Source organism: Tetrao urogallus (genome assembly GCF_951394365.1).
Source record: "Tetrao urogallus genome assembly, chromosome: 3".
NCBI lineage: Eukaryota > Metazoa > Chordata > Aves > Galliformes > Phasianidae > Tetrao > Tetrao urogallus.
Window position 1 is genome coordinate 38,516,711 of NC_136815.1, and position 26,420 is coordinate 38,543,130.

The following is a 26,420-nucleotide window of genomic DNA, read 5'->3' on the forward strand; positions in this document are numbered from 1 at the left end:
AGCTTCAAGGTGAAACTTGATTAAAAGGTGGAGAAATATTGTTTACGTATGTGAAAAATAAGGAAAGTGGGAGAAGAGCAATTATAATAGGGTCCTAGGGTGAGATAGATGGTTGTATGTTATTAGCATATCTTTTGAACAGTGGCTGATTCTCATATAAAACAGAAATTTGTGGTTGCTATCTACAGCAGTCACATAAACAAGCGTAATTATGCTTCATAGTGAGTGGGAAGTACTTAATAAAATTAAGCCAAATACTCCAAATTAAGAAAAAGAAAAGCATGAGACTGAGTGGCCTTCGTGGGTTGATGCTTTGTTTTATTGGAGAGGAAGACAGATATTCAGCATCTCTTAATTTGTATAACCTCTGAATCATCAGTGTTAAGACACTTATTAGAAGGTAGTAATAGGACTAGGAAAGAATAACTCTGTGATATTTTAAATTCATACTTAAGGAGAAATACTGAGGGCAAGCAAATTGCATGAAAGGTTTACTTTTAAGTACATAAAATTGATTCTTTGAGTGGTTCTGTTGTACACTGGTATTACAACGGATTGAAATAGCTTTTCGTAAATATTGCTCACATTTCACTGTTTATCACAGTTTGCAGAGGCTAGTCAACAGATAGCTAGCCATTGCTATGTTTGAAATACTGAAGTGATTTAAGACATCAGAGGGAACTCCATGAAGTTCTATTGCAGTGATCAGCTTCACTATATTCTGTACTTATTTGTCCTGTATATTCTGTACTTGTTGGTACTGTACTAATGGTCTGGAGAGCTTTATTCTTGCCTTCTAAATGATTCCCCATCTTGTAGTTCTGCTCTGGATGCTCTGCAGTAGTTTTATGTCCTTATATTATGGCAACCAAACTGCTCACGGCAACTGAGGTGAGGCTATGCAAAACAGAGGTGATAACCTCTCCCCTCACCTGGCTGGCAGTGCTGGGCCTAGTGTACCCCAGCGTACATTGGCCCTCTTGGTTGCCAGGGAGCTCTGCTGACAACTTGCGGTCAACTTGCTGCCAACCAGTACCCCCAGATCCCTTTTCTGGGGCTGCTCTTCAGAACCTTGTCCATAGTCTGCCCCATCCCAGGTGCAGAATCCAGCACTTAGTCATCTTCATGCTAATGGTTACCACCTTCAAATTTATCAAGATCTTGGTCCAAGGCCTCTCCTCATTCAAGGCAGTCAACACTCTTTCCAGTTTATCATTGTCCAAATGTACTTAATATAACTTCCAGATCTTTGTTGGAATCGTTCATGGAAAACATTACAGGCAAAAATGGGACCCTGCAGAATCCTGCTAGTGACAACCAGGGCAACTCTCAGGCCTTCCCTTGCCCAGTTCAGACATGTTTTTGTTGTCATGGAACATTCTTCGAGGAAGGAAGATGGCAGGTTTGGGACTGATGTCTCTGAGCTGCTCTGTGGACAGCCCTGAGCTCCGTATGGCCTCCATGGCCTCCTCTAACTTAGAGAAGCTACAGAGGTAGCAGTTCCTTTGGAGGGTCAGGGTCAGAACACTTTGGTATGAATGGGAAGAAGGGCTGAAATTCAGCATGAAGGTCTGTTCCAGTTGATCCATTAGGACTTTTTTTCGAGTGAGGACAATAAACAGTTTAAAAGCATAATACAAAATAATAACAAAAATGTCTTATCTTTTAGTTCTACCTAATATTTTGCTTGGTTTTATAGCATGTCTTGTCAGACTAGATGAATACACTATCAGTTCAAAAACGTGTCCGTTTTCCTTTCCCAACCAAATCAAGTTGGGCTTCACAAGGTATTGGCTCTTCTCTAGTAACCTGCCTTTCAAAATACAATTTAAATGTAAAAGGAATTACTCTGGGTTCTTAGGGAACTTCTAATTAAGTTGTTAGCGTTATCTTGTGTCCACCTGCTTTTTATCTCGCAGATGGACAGAGATATGCACAGTTAGCAACACAGTATTCATATTGGTCTTCCTCTACCTGGAATTCCCAAAGCACAGAGCATTTAAGCTGACAAGATTAGGGAAATACAGCATTGTGAAGCCAAACTGCAGTATCAAAGGTTAGCTGCCAAAGGCCTTAGATCTGTAGTTCATACTAACATTTTGAAAATAATGTGAAATACACAGAAATGACTCTATGCAACTTTGTAAATTATTTATCAATGGCTGAAAAGTCACTGGGTTGAAAATGAAAGCTACTTTATAAGATTCTGTCAGTCCTGATTCTTAAGGTACCTTTCTGCACTGTGTTTTTGTTTTTCTCCTCCCTCTTATTTGCTACTTTCCTGATCCTTTCTTTTCCTGAATATATGCCTTGTCTACATAAGATAGAATGCTAGGATCCAGAGTGTTCTGTGAATTCCATTCTGCTAGCAGAATGATGGCATTCACCTGTGAGTGAGAGAAGAGGAAAGAAAAAGAAACGTGTGTGTGTGTGTGTGTGTGTGTGTGTGTGTGTGTGTGTGTGTGTGTGTGTGTAGGAGGGAGGGGAAATTACTTCTAACATACCTGTTGTCTTCTTTCTATTTTAGTGAAAATATCCACATGTCTGAAGAAAAACAGAGGATCATGTTGTTAGAAAGAGTGAGTAGATTGTGAGATTAAATGTTGCAGCTAATTATTGTAAATATATTGGTTATGTACTCTGATGCAATATGGCATACTTGGTTTTTTGGTTGTACTAATTTCAATGTAACTGAAGCCATTCAAAATGGGTATTAGTGCACTCTATTTATACTAGGACCACTCAATTCACCTTATTCATGTGAACTTCCATACAAATGCATCAGGTGTAATACTTTTGTAAGTGACAGGTCCTTAATCTAGGGAATTCTTCACCGGGTGGGGAAAAAAGAACAACAACTTTTTCAAATCAAAGCATCTGAACCAATTGGTCAGGAAAGAAGTTTGGTTTACTTGTATCTTTGAGAAACAGATGTTTTAGTTCTGACTGGGATGCATTATAGCCTTGACAATTTTGCTTTCTTAAGAAGCAAAATAACACCTGTTTTGAATGTGTTACGTTATCATTATTCTGAAGTCAAGGTTGTACCCTTACATTAAGCATTTAATTAATGTGCAGGCTGGGATTTTAAGTTTATACCTAGATGCCTCTGCTTCCACCTCACCTTCCCTTCCCCAAATTTCAGTTCTTAGCTTTCAGGTTGTAGGTTCCCTTGAAGTCTGAGATTAGCAGGATAAATTGAATATGGAACCTTATAATGCAAGTTACTGGATGTTTCTATTAGCACTTGCATGTTTGATTCTGTCATCTGTTTTCAAATGATTTATCATGGTTTGTATCTGTCAGCTACAAATAGTAATAAGTTAATTTTCTGTTGCTGTTCTATCTGTGAAATGTTTTTCAAGTTAAGGAGAAAAACTGTGCAGATTAACATAATTTTGCACTTGGTGTGGCAGTGGTGATTACTGTCCTTCAAACTTTGTATAGGTCTTTGAATTATATTTTGATTCTATTTTAAAACTATAGTATGTGCACTGCACAAGAGTTCTGTCTCTGGTCACATTAACACTATTTAAGATGTTTATACTGTGAAAGTTGTATTAATTAACTAATCTGGTAAGTTTTTCTCTCAGACTTTGCAGTTGAAAGAAGAGGAGAATAAGAGATTAAATCAAAGATTGGTAAGTGTGTAACACATGCTTTAACTACCTTAAAAATTTAAAAAAATCACGGATGTTAAACTTGTTAAAATCTGTGAATATGTTTTTAATGCAATGGAAAATTGATGATCTGATAATCTTTCAGAGTTAAATCAATTTAAGTTTTCTTATGTAAACAATGAATAAGGTTAGAGAGACCTCTTCCCAAAGAGAACAGACTATCCATACTTGATGTGATAGGAGTAAATTCCAGTGGCACCGTGGCTCAGGTTTTTCAAGTAGAATAGGTTGAAAGTCAGTTTACAGGATTGTATATATGGTTGTATATAAGGAGTGCTAGCTAACTTAGAGATTAATTTTGGGAAATTGTTTCTTGAAGTTAGCATTTTGGAGGTTTCTTCAATTTTCAGAATATGGATACAGCATATAAAAGTCAGTGCTATTGTCTGTCACTTTTCTGATAAAAAGTATTTCTAAGTTACAAGCCAAAAATGTAATTATCCTAATAAAGCATCCAGAATATTCTGAGACCCTTTAACTTGCACTTGTATTTTTGTCAAGTGTAAAACTTCAATTCTGCTTAGCTACTGAAAATACTCAAGTCATCATTTTTAACACTGAAGTCAGTGCCTAAAGAAGAATAGGGAGTATGCTGATAGTTATTTTAATTCATGAACTATGAATCCTTCTCTATTTATTTACCCACAACTTAGCCTTGCTAACCTTAAGCTTAAAAAAAAAAATTACTTTGCATATGGGGAAACAGATGTATTTCTTAGCAGTATACTGGTTGGACTGGCCATGGATATCTCCCATTTCCTTAAAGTGACAAATGGTATCTAGTAATTTACTAGAAACTGGTACCTAAGTTCTTAAGTGAAGCTGTATTTCATAGTATCAATATCTTTTTCCAGTTGAGTTGGAGACCCTGATAGTCTTCTGTTTGGGATAAGATTGAAATTTGTTTAGAGCTTATTTCTGTTACATAGTCAGATATGAAATAGTTTTCTTTTTTTTTTTTTTTTTTTTTTTTTTTTTTTTTTCAAAAATCTTTCCATTCCATGTTAAAACCAGTCCTTAATCACACTGCTAGCAAAGGTCATAAAGAAAAGATTGCAACACCTTTTCCACCATACTTCATATTCTGAAACACGGTGAACACTCTGCCAAGCCTCTGTGTAGATTTTCTGAATTAAATTCTGGAGCTCTCCCAGAACATTTTCTACAGAAAAAGACCGTTTCCAGCCCATTCGATTTTGTAGAAAAGATGTGCGAGTTATCTTTGTAAGTAATAAAGAAGAAAATGGAGCTTTTAATGACAGGGATGTGGTTAAAGGATTTCTTTTGAGTTACTTTTTGTTTATTAGGCTATATTAGCACATTAGGCGTAGAATATTCTCAAGTTGTAGCAAGTTCAAATGGAGATAATGTTTTGTGCTTTTTCTTTGTTAGAAAATAATAAAAAACAGAAATCAAGCTGGCTTGCATTTTCAATGAATTTAATGCTTAGTCCAATTTTTTTACAATAAAAACTTCGTATGTTAGGACTGAAAAGAGCTCTGCAGTAATGTATATAGCAGCGAAGTAAGCAGGATGAGATGGAAACTGTGATGCAGTTAAAATAAATAAATAAATAAATTACGACCTAATTGCTCTGACAGAAACAGTAGGATAAATTGCACAGATGGAATGACATGATTTACTGTGTCTGGTCCTGAGGCCCACAGTACAGGAGAGAAGTGGAGCTGTTGAAGCAGGCTCAGAGGAAGGCCAAAAACACTATCAGAGGGCTGGAGCACCTCTCCTGTGAAGAAAAGCTGAGGGAGTTAGGCTTGCTCAGCCTCGAGAAGAAGAGGCTCCTGGGACACCTCACTGTGGCCTTCCAGTACCTACAAGCAGGAGCGGGAAACAACTTTCTACGTTAATAGCAATAGAACAGGGAGGAATGGCTATAATAAAAGATGGGAAATATAGGTTAGATGTTAGGAACAAAATCTTAGAGGGGTGGTATGACACAGGCTGCCCATAAAAGCTCTGGGTCTCAGGTTCAGGGCCAAGCTGGATGGGGCCAGCCCTGGGTAGCCTGAGTCTGTTGGGGGCAGCCCTGCCTGCGAGTGGGGGTTGGAACTGGATGGACTTTAAGGACCCTTCCAGCCCAAGCTATTCCATGAAATAAAGTTGTCTTTTCATTGTCCATTGTTCATTGTCTATGAACAAGTTATATGCAGTTGAAAACTTCCATGTGAGCTGCAGCGTTTCTTAATAATAAAAAGAAAGTATGATATGAATGAGTAAAATGTTGTCTAAAAAAGAAAATCTGGAGTTGGAATGCATAAAGGAAACTTCTGAAAGAGTCATTAAAAGTCAAGAGCTTTTTGTGTGGGGCTGTGTTCAGTCTGAACTAACTTTCTTAATGTTAAAAAGGGTATTATGAAGTGAAGAAAATAATCTGTGAATGGGCTTCAAAATGATATCAAGACTTATATATAGGAGAAGAGAATTACATGCAAAAACTTGCAGAATTAGGCTTTTGCTTTATCTTAGTACATTTGACCACAGTTTTTTTTACAGGGAGTCTCACTTAAATTTAGCAGTAAACTTCAGACTGTGTGACAGCCCTCAGTAAAACTAAGACCATATATTGAGTTCAATGTCTGGAGTTTATTTGCAGTAAAGTAGTTTAACTTCTAGTGTATCACCATCTGATTTCTTAGAATGCCAAAGGCATCTGTGTTAGAGTGCATAGCTGCATTCCTTCTGTATACTCAGAAAATATCTTCAGTAACACTGAACTGGAAAGCACTTCTCACTGTTAAATAATAAAGGAGATATCAGGTGTTTTGTAATCAAAGCTAGTTATTAACAAAAAAAAAAAATGGCTGCTACAGAATTAAATGGCAGAAATGTATGCAGTTTTCTTAGGTAAACTGATCTGCAAGAACAGACAGGGTTTGAAACCTATAATGAGTCTTAACCTTAAATTTATACTTCATCATAGCTTGCCAGTTCTTTATAGCTTTTCATTTTTGTTTTTTTTATACAGATGTCCCAGAGCATGTCATCAGTATCCTCAAGACATTCTGAAAAAATAGCAATTAGAGAGTAAGTACTTGTTCAACAATTTCCCTATGAACAGATGACTGTGCTTTCAGTAATGGCTATGTAATTAAAGTTTGTCACAGTTCTTTAGTTCTTTCTTCGTGATGAAAAGATGTATAGATCTTCTCGATAGTCCACGTTAGTTATGGAACAATCCTAGTTCAGCATCAATAAAACATTAAACATTTATTTTTCCTTTTAAAAAAAAAAAAAAAAAAAGCATTTTCGATTTGGTGAACTTGGCTTTCTTGATTATTATTATTTTTTTTTTTTTAACTTTTATTTTTTTAATTGCTATATTTTTTTCCCTTTGCCGTTCTTTACATTATTTGTAAGGCGAGTACTTCATGGGCCTCCTAGAATGCACCCAATGTATTCTTTTAGGTTCCTTTTTGTTTAGCTATTATTTTGCAAAGAAAAGTGGGTGTACGTTCACCCTGAACGTGTAGTGCTACCTTGTGTTTCACTAGACATCCTGCTTTGCCAGAGTCTTAAAAAATTTTTGATTGTATAATGAAGTGAACCCAAATATTTCATTAGGTATGGTTGAATTAATAACGTAGAGTTAATAGTTGTTACTGGGGAGTGAGGGGAGAACTGTTAATTATTGCAAAATACAAAAGGCGTAGATGGTTGCTTAAGTAATGTTTCAATCAAAATTGCTTTTACAAAAGAAAACAAATGATCACTATTTCAATGTTTTCTGATTTGCACAGAATTGCATTTTTATTACAATAATAGTAGTATGTGCAGAATTAGCCTTTCCTTTGAGCAGAGAATATTGTAGAAATCTGTTGGAAGTAGCCAGGGAGAAAAATAATGTGAAAGAATACGCCTGTCCAAGCGGGATGTCTTTGCCTGAGTCTTTGAAGTCTGTCATCATTATCAGAATAGGGAGAAAAGCTTGTAGTATTGCTTATTTAATCTGAAAGTTCGCAATCTAGAATATGAGCTAGATTTCTCTGTATATATACTTACTTATCCCTGAGTAGATATCTCCACTCTTTGTTTATGAAGAAGAGATTTCCCCTTTCTTTGCTAATTTCTCCCCACTTTAAGAATAGTATCAGTATTTCTTACTGGATTGCTCTCGTAGTTTAATGTTTAATTTTTAGCTATTTTAAACTTCATTTCATTCATGGATAATTAAATTACTTCAAGCACGTTTGCATGGTGAAACAGAAACTGGAGGCAGAAAAAGTCTGAATTCTGTTACTGAAACTTGTCATAAGAATTTTGTAGCTTCCTGTGTTATCCTGATGTTAGAAGAAAGATTTTAAAAAACTTTTTATGTGAAGTCAGTCACCAAAGTGTTTCTTTTTTTAACCTTTTGATCAAAGTCTGACAAATATTCTGTCCCTCCCTTATGCCTGAAATTTTAATACCAGATACCTAGCTACTGTTGTAGATTTACAGTAATAATACTGTGGTACCATTATCATCATCGTTAGACTGAGGTCTATTTATACTGATTTTTATTCACCAAGACTGTTTTAGATATTCCTGTTCGTGTTTTAAAGCAAAGCTGTCAGTTCTTTCAGGAAAAAAAGAAATGGGGATATTGGAAAACATTTCCAAAGCATATTTAGTTACAATTTTTTTTCTGGCGATCCCACTAAATACAAAATATGAATGAGTTGACAAGCAGAAAATTATGTGCTGCTGTACAGAAGTCTCGTCTTGGGCAGTGTGTAGAAATATGTTTTGTGCAATTTATGTTATCTTTAACTTTCTTGCTGTTTTAGCTAAATTCCTTAATTTCTTTAGTTTTCAGGTTGGCGATTTGGTTCTCATAATCTTAGACGAAAGACACGACAATTACGTTTTATTTACTGTTAGTCCAACCTTGTATTTCTTGCACTCTGAATCTCTTGCTGCACTGGACCTCAAACCAGGTGAGTGTGGTAAGTGTCAGATTGCTTTCTATTATTATGTCTTCTTCCAAGTTAACACTCTTAAATGATATTCTGATAGTAAATGATATTATAAAAACATCTGTGGTAAACATAAAAAGCATGTAATATAGTTAGCTATTGGTTATCTTTGTAGCTTTTGCTATTTGCTATTAAATGATATTCAGTACAGAATATTTTAGATCTAGCTGTGAAAAATGGGAGCATCTTTAAAGTAAGCTGTAATAAATGCCAATTTTGTCCACAGTGGGTATATGTAAACAAAATCTTAGAACAGCACAAGTTAGAGTGAACCTCAGAAAATCATTAGGTCTAACCTTTTGTAGGAAAACAGAGCCGGATAAGATTGTCTAGCCCCCTGTCCAATTGCATCTTGAAAACCTCCAGTGATAGGGAGTTATTCAACATCCCTGAGTAATTGGCCCTTTTCACTGAAAAAAGAAGTTCCAAAAGCTTCGGAGCCTCTCTAAGTGTAGTTTGTACCTGTTGCACATTGTCTTCCCTACATAACTGCTTGTGAAGAGATCTTCTGTCCTCTTCGCAGCTGCCTATTTAGTACAAGAATGCTGTGATGAGATCCTTCCAAGCCTTTTGTTTTGTAGGATGAAAAGACCTGACTGCTTTAGCCTTTCCTCATAGAGCAGGTTCTCCAACTTTTGGATTTTCTATGAAAATTTCCTATTGTGAATACGTGCTTAACTGTTCAGAATCAGCAATAATGATGCATAACTGTATATATCTCTGGCCTATTTTTATGTAGATTTAAACTTTTAATGACTTCTTTGACAAAGGCAAGCACAAAACTCATTTTAATATTTCTTTCCAAACTATGCGTGCTCAGTTCTTATTTTTAATACCTGTCTTTATGATATTCTTTAAAGATTGTCTTTGGATAAATTTTGTTCTCTTTGTATTTAAATTTCTAAATTCCATATACATGTCTGAAATTAAATTCTATCGCTACTGTAGAGGGATTTGCAAGCAATGCTTTTGCTGATAAAATTTTTCCATCGTATCCAGTTGTGTTTATCAGGACCCATTATTCTTCAGAGAATAGTTTCTGTATGTTTTGCTTATGTTGCCTCTGAAATTGGTGGTGCATTTGCTTCCCCTCTTTAATATTTACATTATTTGTCAGCTGTTTTTGGCAGCTCTGTAAACTTTACAAAATTGAAGCATTAATCTCTTTGAAATGAGGAAAAGAATGTTTAGTGTGTTGTACTAAAAGAAATAGATTCATATGAATGTTTTTAAACTGTCATACCTGATGTATGTCTTGCAAACCTTCCCAGCCCACTTTGCTCCATATTTTTGTTGCAAAAATGTAGTAAGAATACATGAAAAGGAACTTTGGTACTAATTCTGACTTCTCAGTGAAAACTTCTATATGGTGTTTCTTGTGTGAAGTTATCAACTTGCTCTCAATCAGCAGCCCTTGTTGTAGTTTTCAATCCCAGTAACAGAAAGCTACCAAGCTTTAACTCATTTCAAGACTGCTGATGAATCTATGCTTTGTTTTCTGGGACACCTAAGAGAAGAAGTGCTACAATACTTGTAGACAGATATAATGTAACAATGGAATTGGTATTGCGTGTATCTGTGAAATATGATAGATTGTATTGTTTTTCATGCATAAGGTACCCCTGTGTCAGTTTCTCTTCTATTCTGCAGTTGTGATTCACTGAAATCTTCTAATTGATTTAGTTTGTTCCGTTCTTTACCGCTTGTTAACTGCAGTTAGTGTTCAAATTTGAGAAAGTTGCAAGTAGAACAACCATGAGGACTTACCATTTGCTTTCGGAATGTTTATTTATAGCTCAGTACTTTAGAAAACAGTGTCTTGGTTTTATCCTCACATCAATACAGTAGAGAAAATGAGGAAAAAAAAAAAAGAGAGGATTATTAGTTCACTTTAATTTGTGATAAGTTAGAATTGGTGTAGGGCTAGGCACTGCAGATTATTATTTTCAGGGCTGCCAGAAACAATCTGAATCTGACCAACATGTATTGTATTAATCTATACAGATCTAACTGTAGTATTAAGAGTTAAATATTTAGGTTGTCATTGGTTGTTTCTGCCTTGCATGGCACTGAAATTGGCTGAAGACTGCAAGGTTTCTGTGTTGTTACACATCATCTGAATATGGAAGTTTTCATTTGCAAATTTCAGGGGTAAATGGAATCTTCCTCATTTTTGTGAAATAAGTGAAGTCCATTGCTCAAGCAAATTCAGGAAAACTGTATTTTCTGATTTAAACGTTAGTTGCAGAGGTTTCAGGTCAGGTATGAATACTTCTCATACTTCACACAGATCTGTAGAAGTTTGAAGTAGAATGGAATCTGCTTCATTATTGTTGTGGTTTAACCTGGCAGGTGGCTAAGCATCACACAGTTGTTCGCTCACTTCCTTCATTTGCTTCCAATTGAGTGGGGAAAAAAATAAAGTAGAACTCATGGGTTGAGATAAAACTGTTTACTAATGTAGAGGAAAGGATAATAGTTATGACAAATGCATGTGTGCATATAACAAGTGATGCACAAGCAGTTGCTCACCGCCTTACGACCAATGCCCAGCAAGCCCCCTGAGCAGCTGAAGAGCATGATGGACTCGCACCCCTTTCAAAACTCTCCTATCGTGTGATGTCATATGGTAGGGAATATCCCTTTGGCAAGTTTTAAGTGAGCTGTCCTGATTCTGTCTCCTCTCAACCTTTAGCATGAGCTGAGAAACTGAACAGCCTTGGCGCTGTACAACACTGCTTAGCAATAACTGTAAACAACGATGTGTTATCAACATGGTTTTTCTCCTAGAACCAAAACATAGCATCATACCAGGCACTCTGAAGAAAAAAGTACTGTCCCTGCTGAAACTAAGACGATCATTAATAACCAAATTAATTTTCAAGAGTAAGAATAAAATTTCAGACAATGACTCAAGTGACTTATGTTCTTATCACTTGATACAGTTTTTCATAGTCATGCTTAGAGGAGCACTGATGACGCACTGCATATTTGAGCTGTTCCTTCAGTCTGTTTTTGATGCTGTATCCATGCCATTGATCATTGACACTTTGAGAAGAGCGAAGCAATTAAGTAGACATTGTTTTGTAAAATAGAAGAGAAATAAACATTTTCTACAGAAATTTATACAAGCTGAAAGTTTTGTGCGCAGACTATCTCTTGAAATACATCAAGAAATAACTATCTTAAATTAGACCCAAAGATCAGTCTGGGTTGACTATAATAATTTTCAGCCCTTAATTGAAGCTATAAAGTTTTGACTTGCTTTTGTTTTCTCTAATTCTGAAACAAAATCTAAATAGAAAGCATTTTTTTCATTCGAAAATTCCAGTGACCTTGTTTTTTACGTCTTTGAACTTTTTTAATTTTTGTGACTGTTTAAAAAAAAAATAAGAGAAAACTTGTTTCTGGTTCAACTTATGCTTTCAAGGATGTAGTCTTTAACTGTAATTAGTATAATATTCTGTTATCTATAGTTGAGTATCCATAATAATAAATATATTGTTTCTTTAGCTTCAGGTGCATCTAGGAGACCTTGGGTGCTGGGAAAAGTGATGGAAAAGGAATATTGTCAGGCAAAAAAGGTAAGGAAATGGAAGCAGAAACATCATCTGATTAAATTAATAGAGGAGAAAATCAGATTCTGTTTCTAAAAATATTAGAGTAATGAATGAGAGCTCTTCAGGATGAAAATTGTCCAAAGTTCTGCAATTCTTGCTCTGTTCTTCAAGTCATTGAATAGCAAGAGAAGGGGAACGAGAAAAAAGAGAAAGTGAGCAAGTGTCTTGGGTAGGATTGCCCCCCTGGGAAAGCTGCCTGTGTGAGAAAACTTTGCTTTCTATGGATCCTCCTGAACATTTCTGATTACCCCGTGCAAGCATATTTCAGTGACTGCAATTGCTAAAGTTAGCTTTGATTCCTAGAAAAACGTTGGTACCTTCAAGCATCAGGGGAAATAATGAGGCATCATCGAAGACCCGTATACAGAAATCATTTAGTATGAGAAAGTATGGAGGAACTTTGCCAGACTCTCTTGAGTCTGCCAAACTTGGAAGGATGGGAGTCTATTTTTTGCTTAGAAATATATTAATCAGAGGAATGGGCTTTCAGTTACATTTCTGATGTGATTTGTTTTGTTTTTCTTTTTGATTTTTATAGGCTCAAAACAGATTTAAAGTTCCTCTGGGTACAAAATTCTACAGAGTGAAAGCAGTACCATGGAACAAGAAAGTATAACACAGCAGAATTTCAGTCTGTTCTGTCTCCATTCTTTTTTGACTTGTCCTTCAGTGCTCATTCGTCGCTCCAAATACCAGGCCATGTTTTTATACTGAGTTCACGTGACAAGATACTTCACTGATGTACTGCTTTTACTTTTTAACAGGTCACATTTTAGAAACAAGAGAGTTGCATCAAAGTCTCTGGCCCTAACTGTTCCAATTTTTTACCCTGATAACTTTAGGAGTGTGGACCAAATGTGTTCATTTTCTCAAAGGGCAACCACATACAACATGGTTTGTCAGCCGTGTTAATTGCCTGTTAAATATACATTAGCTTGTATTTAGGTGTTAAGTGTTAGTTACCATTATTACCAGCATATGTCCTTTTGTGAAATCATTATCAAAGTACTTGCACTCTTTAACAGATTCTTTATATGTGTAAAATTCATCAACTATTTAAAGAGAAGTGTTCATTGCATGCAGATAATCATATAATTTTCCTTCAACATGAGTTTGCCTCAGTAGATGAATAAAAATAACTACTGCAACTTGTTTCATTACATGAAAATGCTCTTTAATGTTATTAAAAAAAAAAAAAAGAAACAAAAAAAAAAAAAACAAAAAAAAAAACCCTTGTAATTTGATGGACTGATTTTGGAAATCAGTCACAGTTAGATTTGCAATCTTCAAAAGCACTTTCAATGGATTGATCACAGATTCTGAGGGGAAGACACCTGTGCTGTTGTTCAAATTGAAGCACTTGTTCTTCCTGACAAACCAGAAATCTTGTATTAATCTATTTAGAAAAATCATATTGATGAAATTGTATTTCATGGTTGAGTTTCAGGAAAAAACTCATTGTACATTAACCATACAAGAGTCATTTAAGTAACAAATTATTGTAATTGTAAAAGACATGTAGAATTTTAAAACAATAAAGATTTGAAACTGTATGTGTTTGAAGCATTTGTGTGCCTTTTAAATATTAACTTTCTATAATGTTATTTTATATTAACCTGTTGTAGCTTTTCTCTGCTTACTTAAAAGTTTCGTTATATAGAAATGTTTTCTCCAGTTCATGTTCGATAACATTCATTAGTTACAAGAATTACCTTGTAATAATAAAAAGAATTTCAGTAGAAATAATTTTTTTCAGCAATTCAAACTGATAGGTGACATTTTTTGAGATGTAGTTATTTATTTATTTCATTTTATTTTTAATAACACCGTGAAAAGATATACCATGAGTAACTAGTTGAAAGCTAAATTCTTGGTTCAGTAATAAGCTTATGTCTAGGACTTAGTGGATAAAATCATGTAACTGGTTTATCTTCAGGAGATGTAGAAAGGAGGAAGAAAAAGGTAAAGATACAATGCAAACGTTGATGCTTTTGCCCATATGTTGCAAATAGTATTCCCGTAGACTAACCTGTTGAGTACCCTGAAACTCCTGTATATGCTTTACTTAGAAGAAAAAGAGTTATTTCAAGTTACTTCAGATGTTTTAAGTTGTGAAATGCATAGACTTGGAATTGTATCTTATCTCTGATTAAAATAAAACTGAGACAGTTGATCTCTGGAAAATAGGATGTTATTTTGTCAAGTTGCATTCTTATCTGTTTCTTAAATTCGTTAGTTGATGTATTGACTTTTTAAAGTTAGCAGGAAGTGTCTTGTACTTCAGGAACAATATTGCCATTGTTGGAGTTTATCCAGTGTCAGCTATGGAAATAACATCTATCTATAAAACAAAGCAAAAAAAAAAAAACAACAACAACAACAACAACAACAAAAAACCTATGATGCACTATTTTCACTGAATACTTTACTTTCAAATTCATAGGAATTCAGTTCTGTTTGGAATTTGTATGCAGCCTCATTCCTTTACTCAGTTGAGTTTAAGAAAGTCATGTGTAGCACTATTCATCCTTGTTTTCTTCATATGCTACATGTTCATTTGCACAAATACATTTTACATCCGTGACAAAATTTTTTCTACCTGAGGCAGTCTCCCTACTGCTTTGAGTGTACTTGTCTTCCAGGTACCCAAAAGCCACGAGGACCACGAGGTCCTTCCATTCGTGGGAGGACACTTACTCCTGGAGCAGCAGCAATGGACCTGCACAGCTGTATGCAAACCTGCACTACAACCTAAAGCCCCATGCTGCCATCATTGAATATCATACTTCAAAGTTAACTCCCCAGGTTCATTCTTCATGGAGACGAGGATGTGTCTGTAAAGTTGTAGGTTGGAAAAAACTGCTGCTTTGATTATGGCCCTACAGAACTATGCATCCACAAGAAGTACTCCTTTTAGAGCATTCAAAAGTTAAATTGTGTTTCTGGTAATCTAATTTCAAAAATCCTCTGTGTCTTGCTACTCTGCATCATGAAGGAGGTCACTGTGGGTTTGGGATCATATTTGTGAGTGCAGAAGTGAGGTCAGTGCAGAACCCTGTGCTGAGAATTTAAAATATGAAATAAAACGTTTGCTGCCTGGGTTAAAATATGTGTACATATTTAAACTTTTATGTGGACAGTAGCAGCAGTGATATATGATGCTTTGAAACTTCTTGATTCCTTCTGATTTCTGTCTTAACGTAGACAAAAACATGACTGACATTTATATAACAAACACACAAGCAGTTTATGAACATGAACTTGTGAGGCAGCTGAATACCTTGATTAAAATAAAGTGCTATAATGCAAACCACGAGGGAAGAAAAAGTCCTTTCCTGCTGATCTATGCCACTTAAGAGAATACCAGGATATATCTGTTATTCTTTCATGACATCATACTTACAAATTATAAATAACCAAAAAACCAAGCCATGGCATTGGTTTTGAGGAATATTTGTCATGTGTTTCATCTTATAATCTGTATGTATATTCAAAATGGAAATTCTGTCAAACAAACTCCTAACATATTCAGTAATGATTCTGAACAGTCATTGAAAAAAATTTGGTTTACATATTTTTTGTATGTCACAGCCTTACTGGTTCTTGAAACTATGTTTGTTATGCACCACCTATGTGTCTCATCTTGCTCCATAATAAAACTTTGTATATAGCTATATAACTTGGAGGAACACAATATTCACAAGGTTGGGGGAATTCTGAGAATAAGTTAGATCATCAGAGATTTTTCTAATTCTATTTTGTTGAAAATGTATTGGTTTAAAAAAAAAAAAGTTTCTTTTTTTTTGTGCTTTGATATGTTTATTCAGTAAGTCCTATTTCAGACAACAGCAGCAATATTTTGAAGTGCAAAATAACATGGATGGTGGAGAAAGCTGGTTGAAAGCAAAGCTTATGCTTTGGACCTAAACAAAAAGGATGAAAGGCTGTGATGATTTAAAAGGGCTCTTTTTACTGTTCTTGAAAGTGCTCCGAAAAGTATGTGGCCTTTTGTTCAGCTTTGCTGCAGCAGGTCTCAGTCTGGTGCTTGTGCTTTTAAGAATTCAGTTGTGGTTCTTTTGAATCTTGTTATGGTCTGTGAGTAAGACTGGTTTAGTATATGCTGAAGTATATGTGTTTGTGCTTCCCTAAATATAGCTGCCACTACATTTGTTGTGTAACAAGACTGGGAAGTCAGCCCTTTGCAAAACTATTTGGTGCTGTCCTGCAGTATGAGATCTTCTCTGTGACCCGGTATTCCACCCCTTCTTGTTTTGTGGAGTTTTAGCTGGAAATCCCATTGGCTGTAACAGTAAAATTTGAAAAATGGTTTATAGTTCTTACTCATTCCTGTCAGTTTTTCATTGATAAGTTGTAGTTCAGAAAATTATTTTTCCTTGGAGTAAAATGATTAATGTTAGAAATCAAACATTCATAGCTCAGCGATTGTTGCCTTTTCAAGCTACATTTGACTATTAGACTTCAGTAAGCTGCCTCAGTGCTGTGTTTTAAGGTCACGGCGTCTTAAATATCACTTTACAAGCCATTCTGCAGTCCTAAAGCGATGATAAATTATAAATGTTAAACAGTTACTTCCTTTAGCACTCACTGTAATTAAATCACTTGTTTTAACAACATCCATATATAATACTGAGGAGTACTGGAAAGTCTGGTCCTGTGTTCTAAGTAGCTACTGGCGAGGAATTCAGTTCAATGTTGACATGCTCAAGTGGTCTCAGAATCACTGAACATTTGAGGTTGGAAGTGATCTCTCAAGGTCAGCTTGTCTGGGTGCCTGCTCAGGCACAATTGCGAGGACTTTTTCACTAAAGGATTGGAGATCACAACTAAATTACTGTTATTTCTATAGCTGTCCCCAGCAAATACACTGTATTTTTGTTTTATATATTAATTTATATTCCTTTTCATGGTTGTAATAGAATGCTTCAAGCCTTGAACTTATGGCTTACTGCTGCACTGCTGAATAGTTTCTCCGTATTTTTATCTTAATTCTGTGGAATTGATCATGGGCTGCAGCCTTGCTTTTCTTTCCTCAACATTTTCTTTTTGGATTTAAATTTGTCTTCTACGTATTTATCTTGAGACTTTTCCCAGTGGACCGCCTTAATTGTCTCTTGTACTAAAAAGAACATTTAGACTAAATTCCTGTCCTGAACTGAGCTGGTGAAGTTCACCGAGATGTTAGTGTGGAGAAGCCTTGTCAAGCCTTGTCAAGTCATTCATAGAGAGTAAGAAATTCTGTTCCTGCCCCCATGCTTCTACATGCAATCTATGTGATCTAAACACATCCTCTTTAAAGATACCTTGTAGCGCAAGAGCTCTCCATCCACCAGTGCGTGAAAGTGGAGTGCTGCGTCCGGTTCTGGGCTCCCCAGTACAAAAAAGACAAGGATCTCTTGGAGGGAGTCCAGCGGAGGGCCGCGAAGATGGTGAAGGGCCTGGAGCATCTCTCCTATGAGGAAAGGCTGAGTGAACTGGGTCTGTTCAGCCTTGAGAAGAGAAGACTGAGAGGGGACCTGATCCAGGTCTATAAATATCTAAGGTGTGGGGGGCAGAATGGCGAGGCCAGACTGTTTTCAGTGGTGAGTGGAGACAGGACAAGGGGAAACGGCTGGAAACTGCAGCATAGGAAGTTCCGCACAAACATGCGCAAGAACTTCTTTACAGTGAGGTGACGGAGCACTGGAACAGGCTGCCCAGGGAGGTGGTGGAGTCTCCTTCTCTGGAGATGTTCAAGACCTGCCTGGATGCCTACCTGTGCGACCTGCTGTAGGGAACCTGCTTTGGCAGGGGGGTTGGACTTGATGATCTCTGGAGGTCCCTTCCAACCCCTACAACTCTGTGATTCTGTGAAATCAGGCAGAGGTGGTAGGAAACTAGCATGGCTGAACAAGGACCTGCTGATCAAGCAGAGATAGGAAGGAAACATACTGGTGATTTGTTTGACAGGTCTTCAGAGAAGGTTATTAATCTGATGCTGAAGTTGCCTGCTTCATTCTGAAATTATGGTGTTGCTTCCAGTACTTTGTTGAATAGCTGGTTCTGTCAAAATGCTCCATTTCACATGATTCTTTAAACCTTTGAACAAGCTTACCAAATCCTGCTTCATTTCTTCTAGAATTCAGTTTGTTTTGGTGCTGCCGACTCCAACCCAGTCATTGTAAGCTCTTTGAAATGACTGAGGCAATTGAAGGGAACATAGAAGGGAGCAGATTTGAGTACCAGCTGTGAACAGCAGGCCATCCTGGCAGCTGAATTGTGTTGTTGGCCTTGACCATGCAGGATCTACAGGTGGGACCTTTGGGACATTGCCTTTTGCCTCAGATTATTGTACAAAATAGTTTATTGGCCTATAGTGGGAGGGGGAAAAGGTAATAATTTATTATATTTATTATATTATTTATTATATTTATTATTTATTATATTATATATTTATTTATTATATTATATATTTATTATATTTTTCTTCAAATTTAATCCTTCAACTGAGTGTAGCAAGTGGTTCAGGATGGCAGTCTGTAGAATAGGTAGTGAAGTAGTTCTTGCACACGTTCTCCAATAAAAGTTCAGGACAGTGCTTAAAGCTTATGCCTTCTCTTACAAAGTGTGGTGCTGCAAGAGATTCATGAACCTGAAGGAAAAAAAATGTTGTTATTCTTTTACTTCCAACTGCCAGAGTCCTAACCATATGTAGTTGTGGCATTCATCTATCTTTAATACACCTCCAGAAATGAGTGCTCACACTTTTAGCTTCTTACAATGAATTAACAGTTCCCACAGGACAGTGTCTGTCTCTGTTGCATTACCTTCTTTGGGTTCTTTCTGAGAGAATATTTTTGTTAAGAACATGGTTGTTAGGTAAATGAAAGAGCAATAGTAGCACTTATTTCTGCGTGCATAGTTGATCCTTTTAAAACAAGCATATGATGATAATATGAAAGGCAGAATAGTTGGTTAGGTAGGTATGTTCACATCCAGAATGGAAAATAATAATAATGTGCTGGATTTCAAGTGCAAAGGAGGACTATTATTAAATTTTTGAAAGCATAAAATGACTCTCAGTAAGTTACTATTTCAAGTGTGTCCTGGCAATCCAGAAGTCTTTTTATAACATAAAATCCGTGGGTTATTTCAATGGAAAGAGACAAAGCAAGATATTAGTAGTCTCATACAATTTTTTTACATAAGTTATGCTTAAATCTATTTTTAAAAAAAGAGAATTGGATGCTTTTTATTTTAAAAACCAGAGTTTAAAAAAAAAAAAAAATTATCTCTTATTAAACTGAATGCAATTATGTATTCAGGATAGTTCCTTCTTCTTTTTGTGTATGCTTACTTGATGAACAATAAAATCACAGAATAAACAATATGTTAATAGCTATAATGAAAATAATTGCTTGCTTTCTGCTGCATTTCATCCTTTAGAAAGTGACTGGGCATAAGGCAGTAAGCCCAAGTTTTTTTCATGCCCTGCTTCTAATCTGTGGTTCTATAGAGGTTACATAGCACGAAAACAGCAATATGGTGTTGCTGTATGGGTAGCTTCATGTTTGTGATGTATCTGGATGGCTGTGATGTGAAGCTGGTAATTCCTGATGCCTGTTTCTGTCTGATATAAGATTAGTCTTTACAATTGACGTCCTCCAGTCCTGCTTTTTAGAAGTTGCATGTTTTGAGGCAAGACATAAAAAAAAAAAAAACCACACCCTAATTTCATACAAGGTAGTACTTCAAATAGTCTGTATTTCCTGTCTTTCGTTAAGTTCTACTTTTGACTTGTGAATGAGCATATCTCCTGCTTTATGTATATACTCATTTCACTGATGTTTAGCATTAGTGGTTACCTGTAACTCCACTCTCTCCTCTGTGTAACATCTTGATAGATGGGAAGAAGGATCTTGGCTGAGATGTTTCTCCAGGTCCATGTTTCGCACAGGCTAGACTTACAACCTGTAGCTGTTCTCTGTGGCTGTTCTGCGTCTTTTTTCTTTCCTCCCATTTATGAGTTTTCCTTTTTCCTTTGTATGTTTAACCCTAATTCCTTTCCGTGTTGATAATGAAAATGAGAAATCATGAGATTACTGTGGGAGAATATATAGAATTTTTGTTTTGTTTTTCTTTTTCCTTAGCATCTGCTTCCCAGAGTCCCAGAGTACTGAACTATGGAAGAACAGAAGGGAGTAGGTGGTGCCAGATAGCGTGTGATCTGAAATAGCCAGCACACCTTCACCAGAGGAAGGTCATGCTTAACTAACCTGGTGGCCTTCTATGATGGAGTGACGGCATCGGTAGACAAGGGAAAGGCAACCGATGTCATTTACCTTGAGCAAGGCCTTTGACATTCCCCACCACATCTTTATCTCCAAATTGGAGGGGTGTGGATTTGAGGGGTGGACCACTCGATAGATAAGAACTTGGTTGAAAGGCTGCAGACAGAGGGTGGTCATCAATGGCTCTATGTCCAGGTGGAGGCTGGTAATGAGCGGCGTTCCCCAGGGTCTGTGTTGGGACCGGTGCTCTTTTAACATCTTTATCATCTTTATCAGTGACATCGATGACAGAATTGAGTGTGCTCAGCAAGTTTGCTGACAACACCAAGCTGAGTGGTGCGGTTGACAACGGTGGAAGGAAGGGATGCCATTCAGAGGGACCTCAACAGGCTGGAAAGGTGGGCCTGGGTGAACCTAATGAAGTTCAGAACAGCAAAGTGCAGAGTTTTGGACTTAGGCCGGAGGAATCCCAGGCATCCATACAGACTGGAAGGAGCAGTCTTTGAGAGCAGCCCTGCAGAGAAGGACCTGGGAATCTTGATGGATGAAAAGCTTAACATGAACCAGCAGTGTGCTCTTGCAGCTTGGAAAGCAAATGGTATCCTGGGCTCCTTCAGAAGAGGGGTGGCCAGCAGGGACAGGGAGGTGATTGTGCACTTCTACTCTGCTCTTCTGAGGCCCCATCTAGAGACCTGTGTCCAGGTCCAGAGCCCCCAGTACAAGAAAGACAAGGAGCTGTTGGAGAGGGTCCAGAGGAGAGCCGCGAAGATGACCAGGGGACTGGAGCATCTCCCCTGCAAAGACAGGATGAGGAAGCTGGGCTTGTTCAGCCTGGAGAACAGCAGGCTGCGGGGTGACCTCATTGCAGCCTTTCATTACCTAAAGGGAGCTTACAAAGAGGAGGGAAATCAACTCTTTGAAAGGGTTGATAACTGCAGGAGAAGGGGAAATGGTTTTAAGTTGAGGGAGGGGAGATTTAGGTTTGATGTCGGGGAAATTCTTTACAGAGAGAGTGGTGAGGTGCTGGAACAGGCTGCCCAGAGAGGTTGTGGATGCCCCATCCCTGGAGGTGTTCAAGGCCAGATTGGATGGAGCCCTGGGCAGCCTGGTCTAGTATTGAACGTGGAGGTTGTTGGCCCTGCATGTGGCAGGGAGGCTGTAGATTCATGATCCTTGAGGTCCCTTCCAACCCTGGCCATTCTGTGATTCTGTGATAGCTAACTTAATCTGTCTATTCTCAATTGAGCTTTCAGTAGTTTGCATCTAACCTGAAGAGTTCACACCTCCTGAATGCCTCTTTTATGGCAATTTTAAGGAGGAAATGGCTGCTTCCATTTCAGGAAGATACTATGAAGAAGCAAGAAAAATTTTGCTGTCTTGAGAGTAAGAATGAAAATTGATTACTCAGTATTAGCTTCTACAAAAAGCTTCAGTGCGTGTAAGTAATATCTGAGTGGAAATGATGCAATTCAATTGTGAGGTGGAAAATAGCTATGTGACATAGTTTTGAGAATAATACTGAAAGCTCACAGTCTCATAATAGGAATAGCTGTCAGCTTTGAAGGAGGAAAGGAAAATTCTAGCTATTGCCAAAAGGATGAGCAGCTGGAGGACTGCTGGCTGCATACCACTGGAGGAACAAGGTTGGCAGTGGAATGCCTTCGACACAGGAAAGCCAGTGGGATTCTGGGGAGCAAGTCCTGCTGGGTTGACATCATCAGAGCGGTATCTGCTAATGTGCCTTTGAGGCTCGTGAGAGAATTATGTTAGTACTGTCAATTGCATACACAGACATAGTATGGCTCAGTGTAATTTCATTGAATAACTATCAGATGTAGGAGTCCATCGGGTCCTACCCCTGCTCCAGCATGGGTATCAGAGCAGTGGCCCAGGCCCATGTCCAGGCGGCAGCTGCTGAGGACCCCACACACAACCTCTGGGCAGCCTGTGCCAGTGTTCCGTCACCCTTACATCTCAGAAGTGCTGTCTGAAATTCAGAGGCAGTCTTCTGTGTTTCATGTTCCATTGTGCTGCTTAATTTCTGCAGAAAAGAATGGATATTTTTGAATATGCTTCATCAAATATTCATATAGATTCTGTTTCTCCCACTATATCTAATTTTCTAGCATAGGTCTTTGACCACTTCAAACATTTGAGAAGGCCTTTTCAACGCTGTTTTGACTACATGTGGTCCAGTCAAGAAACATTCAGGGTTTTGCAGTATATGCTAATAACTAAGATAAACAAAAGAGACCAAGGTGCTGGCTAAGGACAGACCAAAGTCATTATGGCTGGTTTGTGTTGCACTGGGGAAAAATAAGAGCTTGCCTTACACCTTTACCTGTAAGTTCTTGTGATGTTTTCCTTGCTGAGGCTTTGCTGTAACACATAATACAGAGGAACAGCTCAGTGGCTTCAGCTGAAAATATCTAGTGATAGATAGTGTGATGTTTGTAACGAGCCACTGTTTCAGTGAGGAATGCAGTGCCTGTAGAGAACTTTGGGCTTAGGGACGCAATTCTGACTGCTCACTTCCCTCTCCCCAAAGCACTGGGGGCAAGATGATGCTCAAGGTCAATAAAGGGTCACTAAAAGAAACTGGGATCTATACTCTCAAATAACTGCCATTTTCTGATGCGTTTAACAGAAAACCCTGAATAGCTACATTAAAAAGCAGCATTAGAGGAACTGCAGACAGAAGTGTCAAAACATACAATGGTTAAAAAAAATCTGTGATTATTTCAGATGCCTGTGGCTGGCACAATGTCAGAAGCGTGATACTGTATGTGCAGAGAGAAAGGTGGTACATTCTGAGAAGCTGTTTAGGAGTAAGATAACCTTTTAAGAAAATGAAGTTATCTTCAAAGATAGGCAAGTAGAGAAGTGTGTGACTTCAACACACAAGGCAGTGAATTAAAAGCACGAGATCTTACATCTTGATGGAGGAAAGCAACTTTCCTTTCTGAAGCCTTTTGATGCCAGATGAAAGGAATGTGATGCCTCCTGATACCAAAGCACCCCTATTTAAGGGAAGGCCCCTACAAATCCAGGCAACAACAAATAACCTATAAACGTTATTCAGTGGACTGGTTTTAATGATTCTGAATTTGGAACTGATTTTGTCCGTTTTTGGAAGGCAAGGTTTTGATTGTTTCATTTTTTCCTGTAGTAGAAGACCGTGGTGGAATTTTTAGCTGAGTTTCTTCATTGGTGAGAGAAGAAAGTAGAGGTTTTTGTTTTTTAGGTTTTTTTTTGTTTTTTTTTTTTTCCTGCTTGTGGAAGTAACTGGGTGAATATCAGTGAAGAAAGCAGATCTTTTCCAGTGCTTTGAATCCTTGAATATCAGAGCCATAAGGGTGGTAAATTCCTATGAAGTTATTAAACTAATCAAAAACCTACTGTTGCTTTGAATATTTTTTTCCTTGATTAAGAAAAGTCATCTGTGACCAATATGAACCAAAAGACAACTCATGAGATGTCCTTTGATATTTTTTCACTATTTCGTATTTTTCACTATTCATTAGAAGTCTTATATTTAGTAAGAATGTTTTTTATTAGTTTCTTGCTGAGATGAACCTTTGACTCCTCTAACAAACACAATGCCATGGACAGGGTATTCTGTTAACTGATATGGAGTCTTCTGCAAGAATTTAATCAGCTCTAGATATTAAGCACACTGTGGGAGATGTTGCATGACCATGCAGTGGCAGAAAAATATTGTTGTAGCCTCACACCAGCATATTTCTTTAAAATAAGATGAGCCAACAACTTTATCTACAAGGAAAGACGTGCTAAAATAAAATTGCATTTCAGGTGGAAGGCTGTCTTCTGGTATTTTATTAGAGGTAAATCATTTTAAAGGTATATAATTTTTCACTATGTATGAACTGATGCTCTCAATATCTGTTCTGTAATGTTTGGAGTTTATTTCCAATAACTTTTTTCCAAATAAAAAAGTAAAAACAGCAACCTAATCTCCTTCCCAAGGAGGTTGTGGATGCCCCATCCCTGGAGGCATTCAAGGCCAGGCTGGATGTGGCTCTTGGCAGCCTGGTCTGATGGCTGGTAATCCTGCACATAGCAGGGGAATTGACACTAGATGATCTTTGAGGTCCTTTTCAACCCAGGCCCTTCTATGATTCTGTGATTCTATGATATGATTCTCATCTAAAACTGGTTTTCACAGGTTTATGTTAAATGTTTACACCTCTAATGATTAAGGAAAATGTAGGGTTTTTTTGAAGAAAGAAAGAAAAAATGTAAGCTGTTTCTAACTTACCTTTCTAATGCTAAAATGGCTGCATTAAAAAATCTCTTTGTATTGCATCATGAGACTAAAGAAATGTATGTTAATAACAAGCTTAATATCTGGGTAAGTATTCTGGGAGTTACTCCTTTAGAGTAGTCTTCCATTCCAAACTAATTAGCTTCAAGTTCCCTTAAGAGTAATTTGCATGGAAACAAAGTATCTCATTTATGGATAAATATGAATTTATTTTACATAATTAATTAGATTTTTTTTTTTGAAAACCTGTTTTGTTTAGACTGATCTATTTTTTATGCTGAGTAATGTCTTTAAAATGACTGTACGTTCAGCCAGTATCAATTCTTCCATCTGCGGGAATGCTGGTAATGGTATTTTGTGCTGTTGTCCTAGTGACTGTTTTCATATTTTTCTATTTATTAATTTTATTTTTAAAATATTTTTGTAATTGTGTAGACTTTAAGTCAGAAAGCTGATTAGGTTATTTAGTTTGACCTCAGTTTGGCATTCTAAGCACTTAATACTTTTCTCCATTACGACTGAACGCAACAACCTGCCTAAATCAAAATAACAGGCATGAGCTTGTTTTTCATGAGGATACTGGATCCTACTATCAAGACTCTCAGCAGCACCTACTAATTTGTTACAGCAATTAACATTGCTTTCTAAAAATGCAAACAATAAAAATGAGCTTGACTTCTAAATCACATGGCCCTTGGTCTCATTCTAGTGGTCTGTTGCCCTGGGCGTGTTAGGGTAAAATGTGAGTTGTAGCTTGTACAAATGCTTTAGTGACCCTGTATCTACTGGACCATGGGGGAAGCAGGAAAGCATGTTCCCTTCCTGAAGATAATTGCATCTTATTCTTCTTTTTGATTGACTTCATAGATTGATCTCTTGATTGATCAAGAGAGATCCTTCTTCAATCTGGAGAGCAGCAGGAGAATCAGAGGTACCTTCATGAATGCCCGCCACCCACATCCATGCTGACCTAATTATGTTCGCAACCAAGGGCAACGACTTCACAGTGCTAATGAGAGAGCATGTGTTCCTCTTCCTTCGCCTGCTGTATGTATCTGTACGTATGCTAGTTGGTATTGGTCCAGCCTCTAGCTCTGTGGCTAGAAATTCCAGAGCAGATTGCCAAGCTGAGGATGACAATTGTTAAATTGTCTGTAGGATGTCTTTGCATTGACTGAGTACAAGGGGAGACAGTATTGAAAACTGGCCCTTAATCCACATAAAATCACCAACCAGAACTGGTTTCTTGTGCACGTTAAATATGAATAAAAATTGACTGTTAACAGCAGCTAGGGATGTTTCTAAGATATTTTAAATGATGTTGGATAAGATATTTAGATACAAAAGAATATTTAGATGTTCTCGCTCTATGTGATAGCGTCTGTGTTGCTGCTCTGATTGGAAAGAAGAAAATAATTATTTGAGATTAATGCTTGGAGACACATTTCAGAAGACTGATGGACAGCTCTGATGACTATGATAATACCAGTCTTATGCAGATAATCTTTTCCCAGCTTTGATAATATAAGGTAATGTGGATTGTACGGGAAATTACTTAGTTTTTGGTATGAAAC

General features: G+C 37.2%; 1 protein-coding gene across 2 annotated transcripts in view; it reads left to right on the plus strand.

Moving 5' to 3' along the window:
• Positions 1-12,889, plus strand: part of RB1CC1 (RB1 inducible coiled-coil 1) — a gene marked incomplete at both ends in the record, with an annotated part of 55,826 nt that extends 42,937 nt beyond the window's left edge. The window contains 6 exons of one of the 2 annotated variants that reach the window (XM_079533730.1): positions 2,528-2,579; positions 3,594-3,641; positions 6,664-6,722; positions 8,487-8,623; positions 12,167-12,237; positions 12,812-12,889. In XM_079533730.1, coding sequence (XP_079389856.1) covers positions 2,528-2,579; positions 3,594-3,641; positions 6,664-6,722; positions 8,487-8,623; positions 12,167-12,237; positions 12,812-12,889 — 445 coding nt within the window. The remainder of the gene's footprint in view (positions 1-2,527; positions 2,580-3,593; positions 3,642-6,663; positions 6,723-8,486; positions 8,624-12,166; positions 12,238-12,811) is intronic. The other variant, XM_079533729.1, reaches the window with a different exon arrangement.
• Between the last annotated feature and the right edge of the window lie 13,531 nt (positions 12,890-26,420).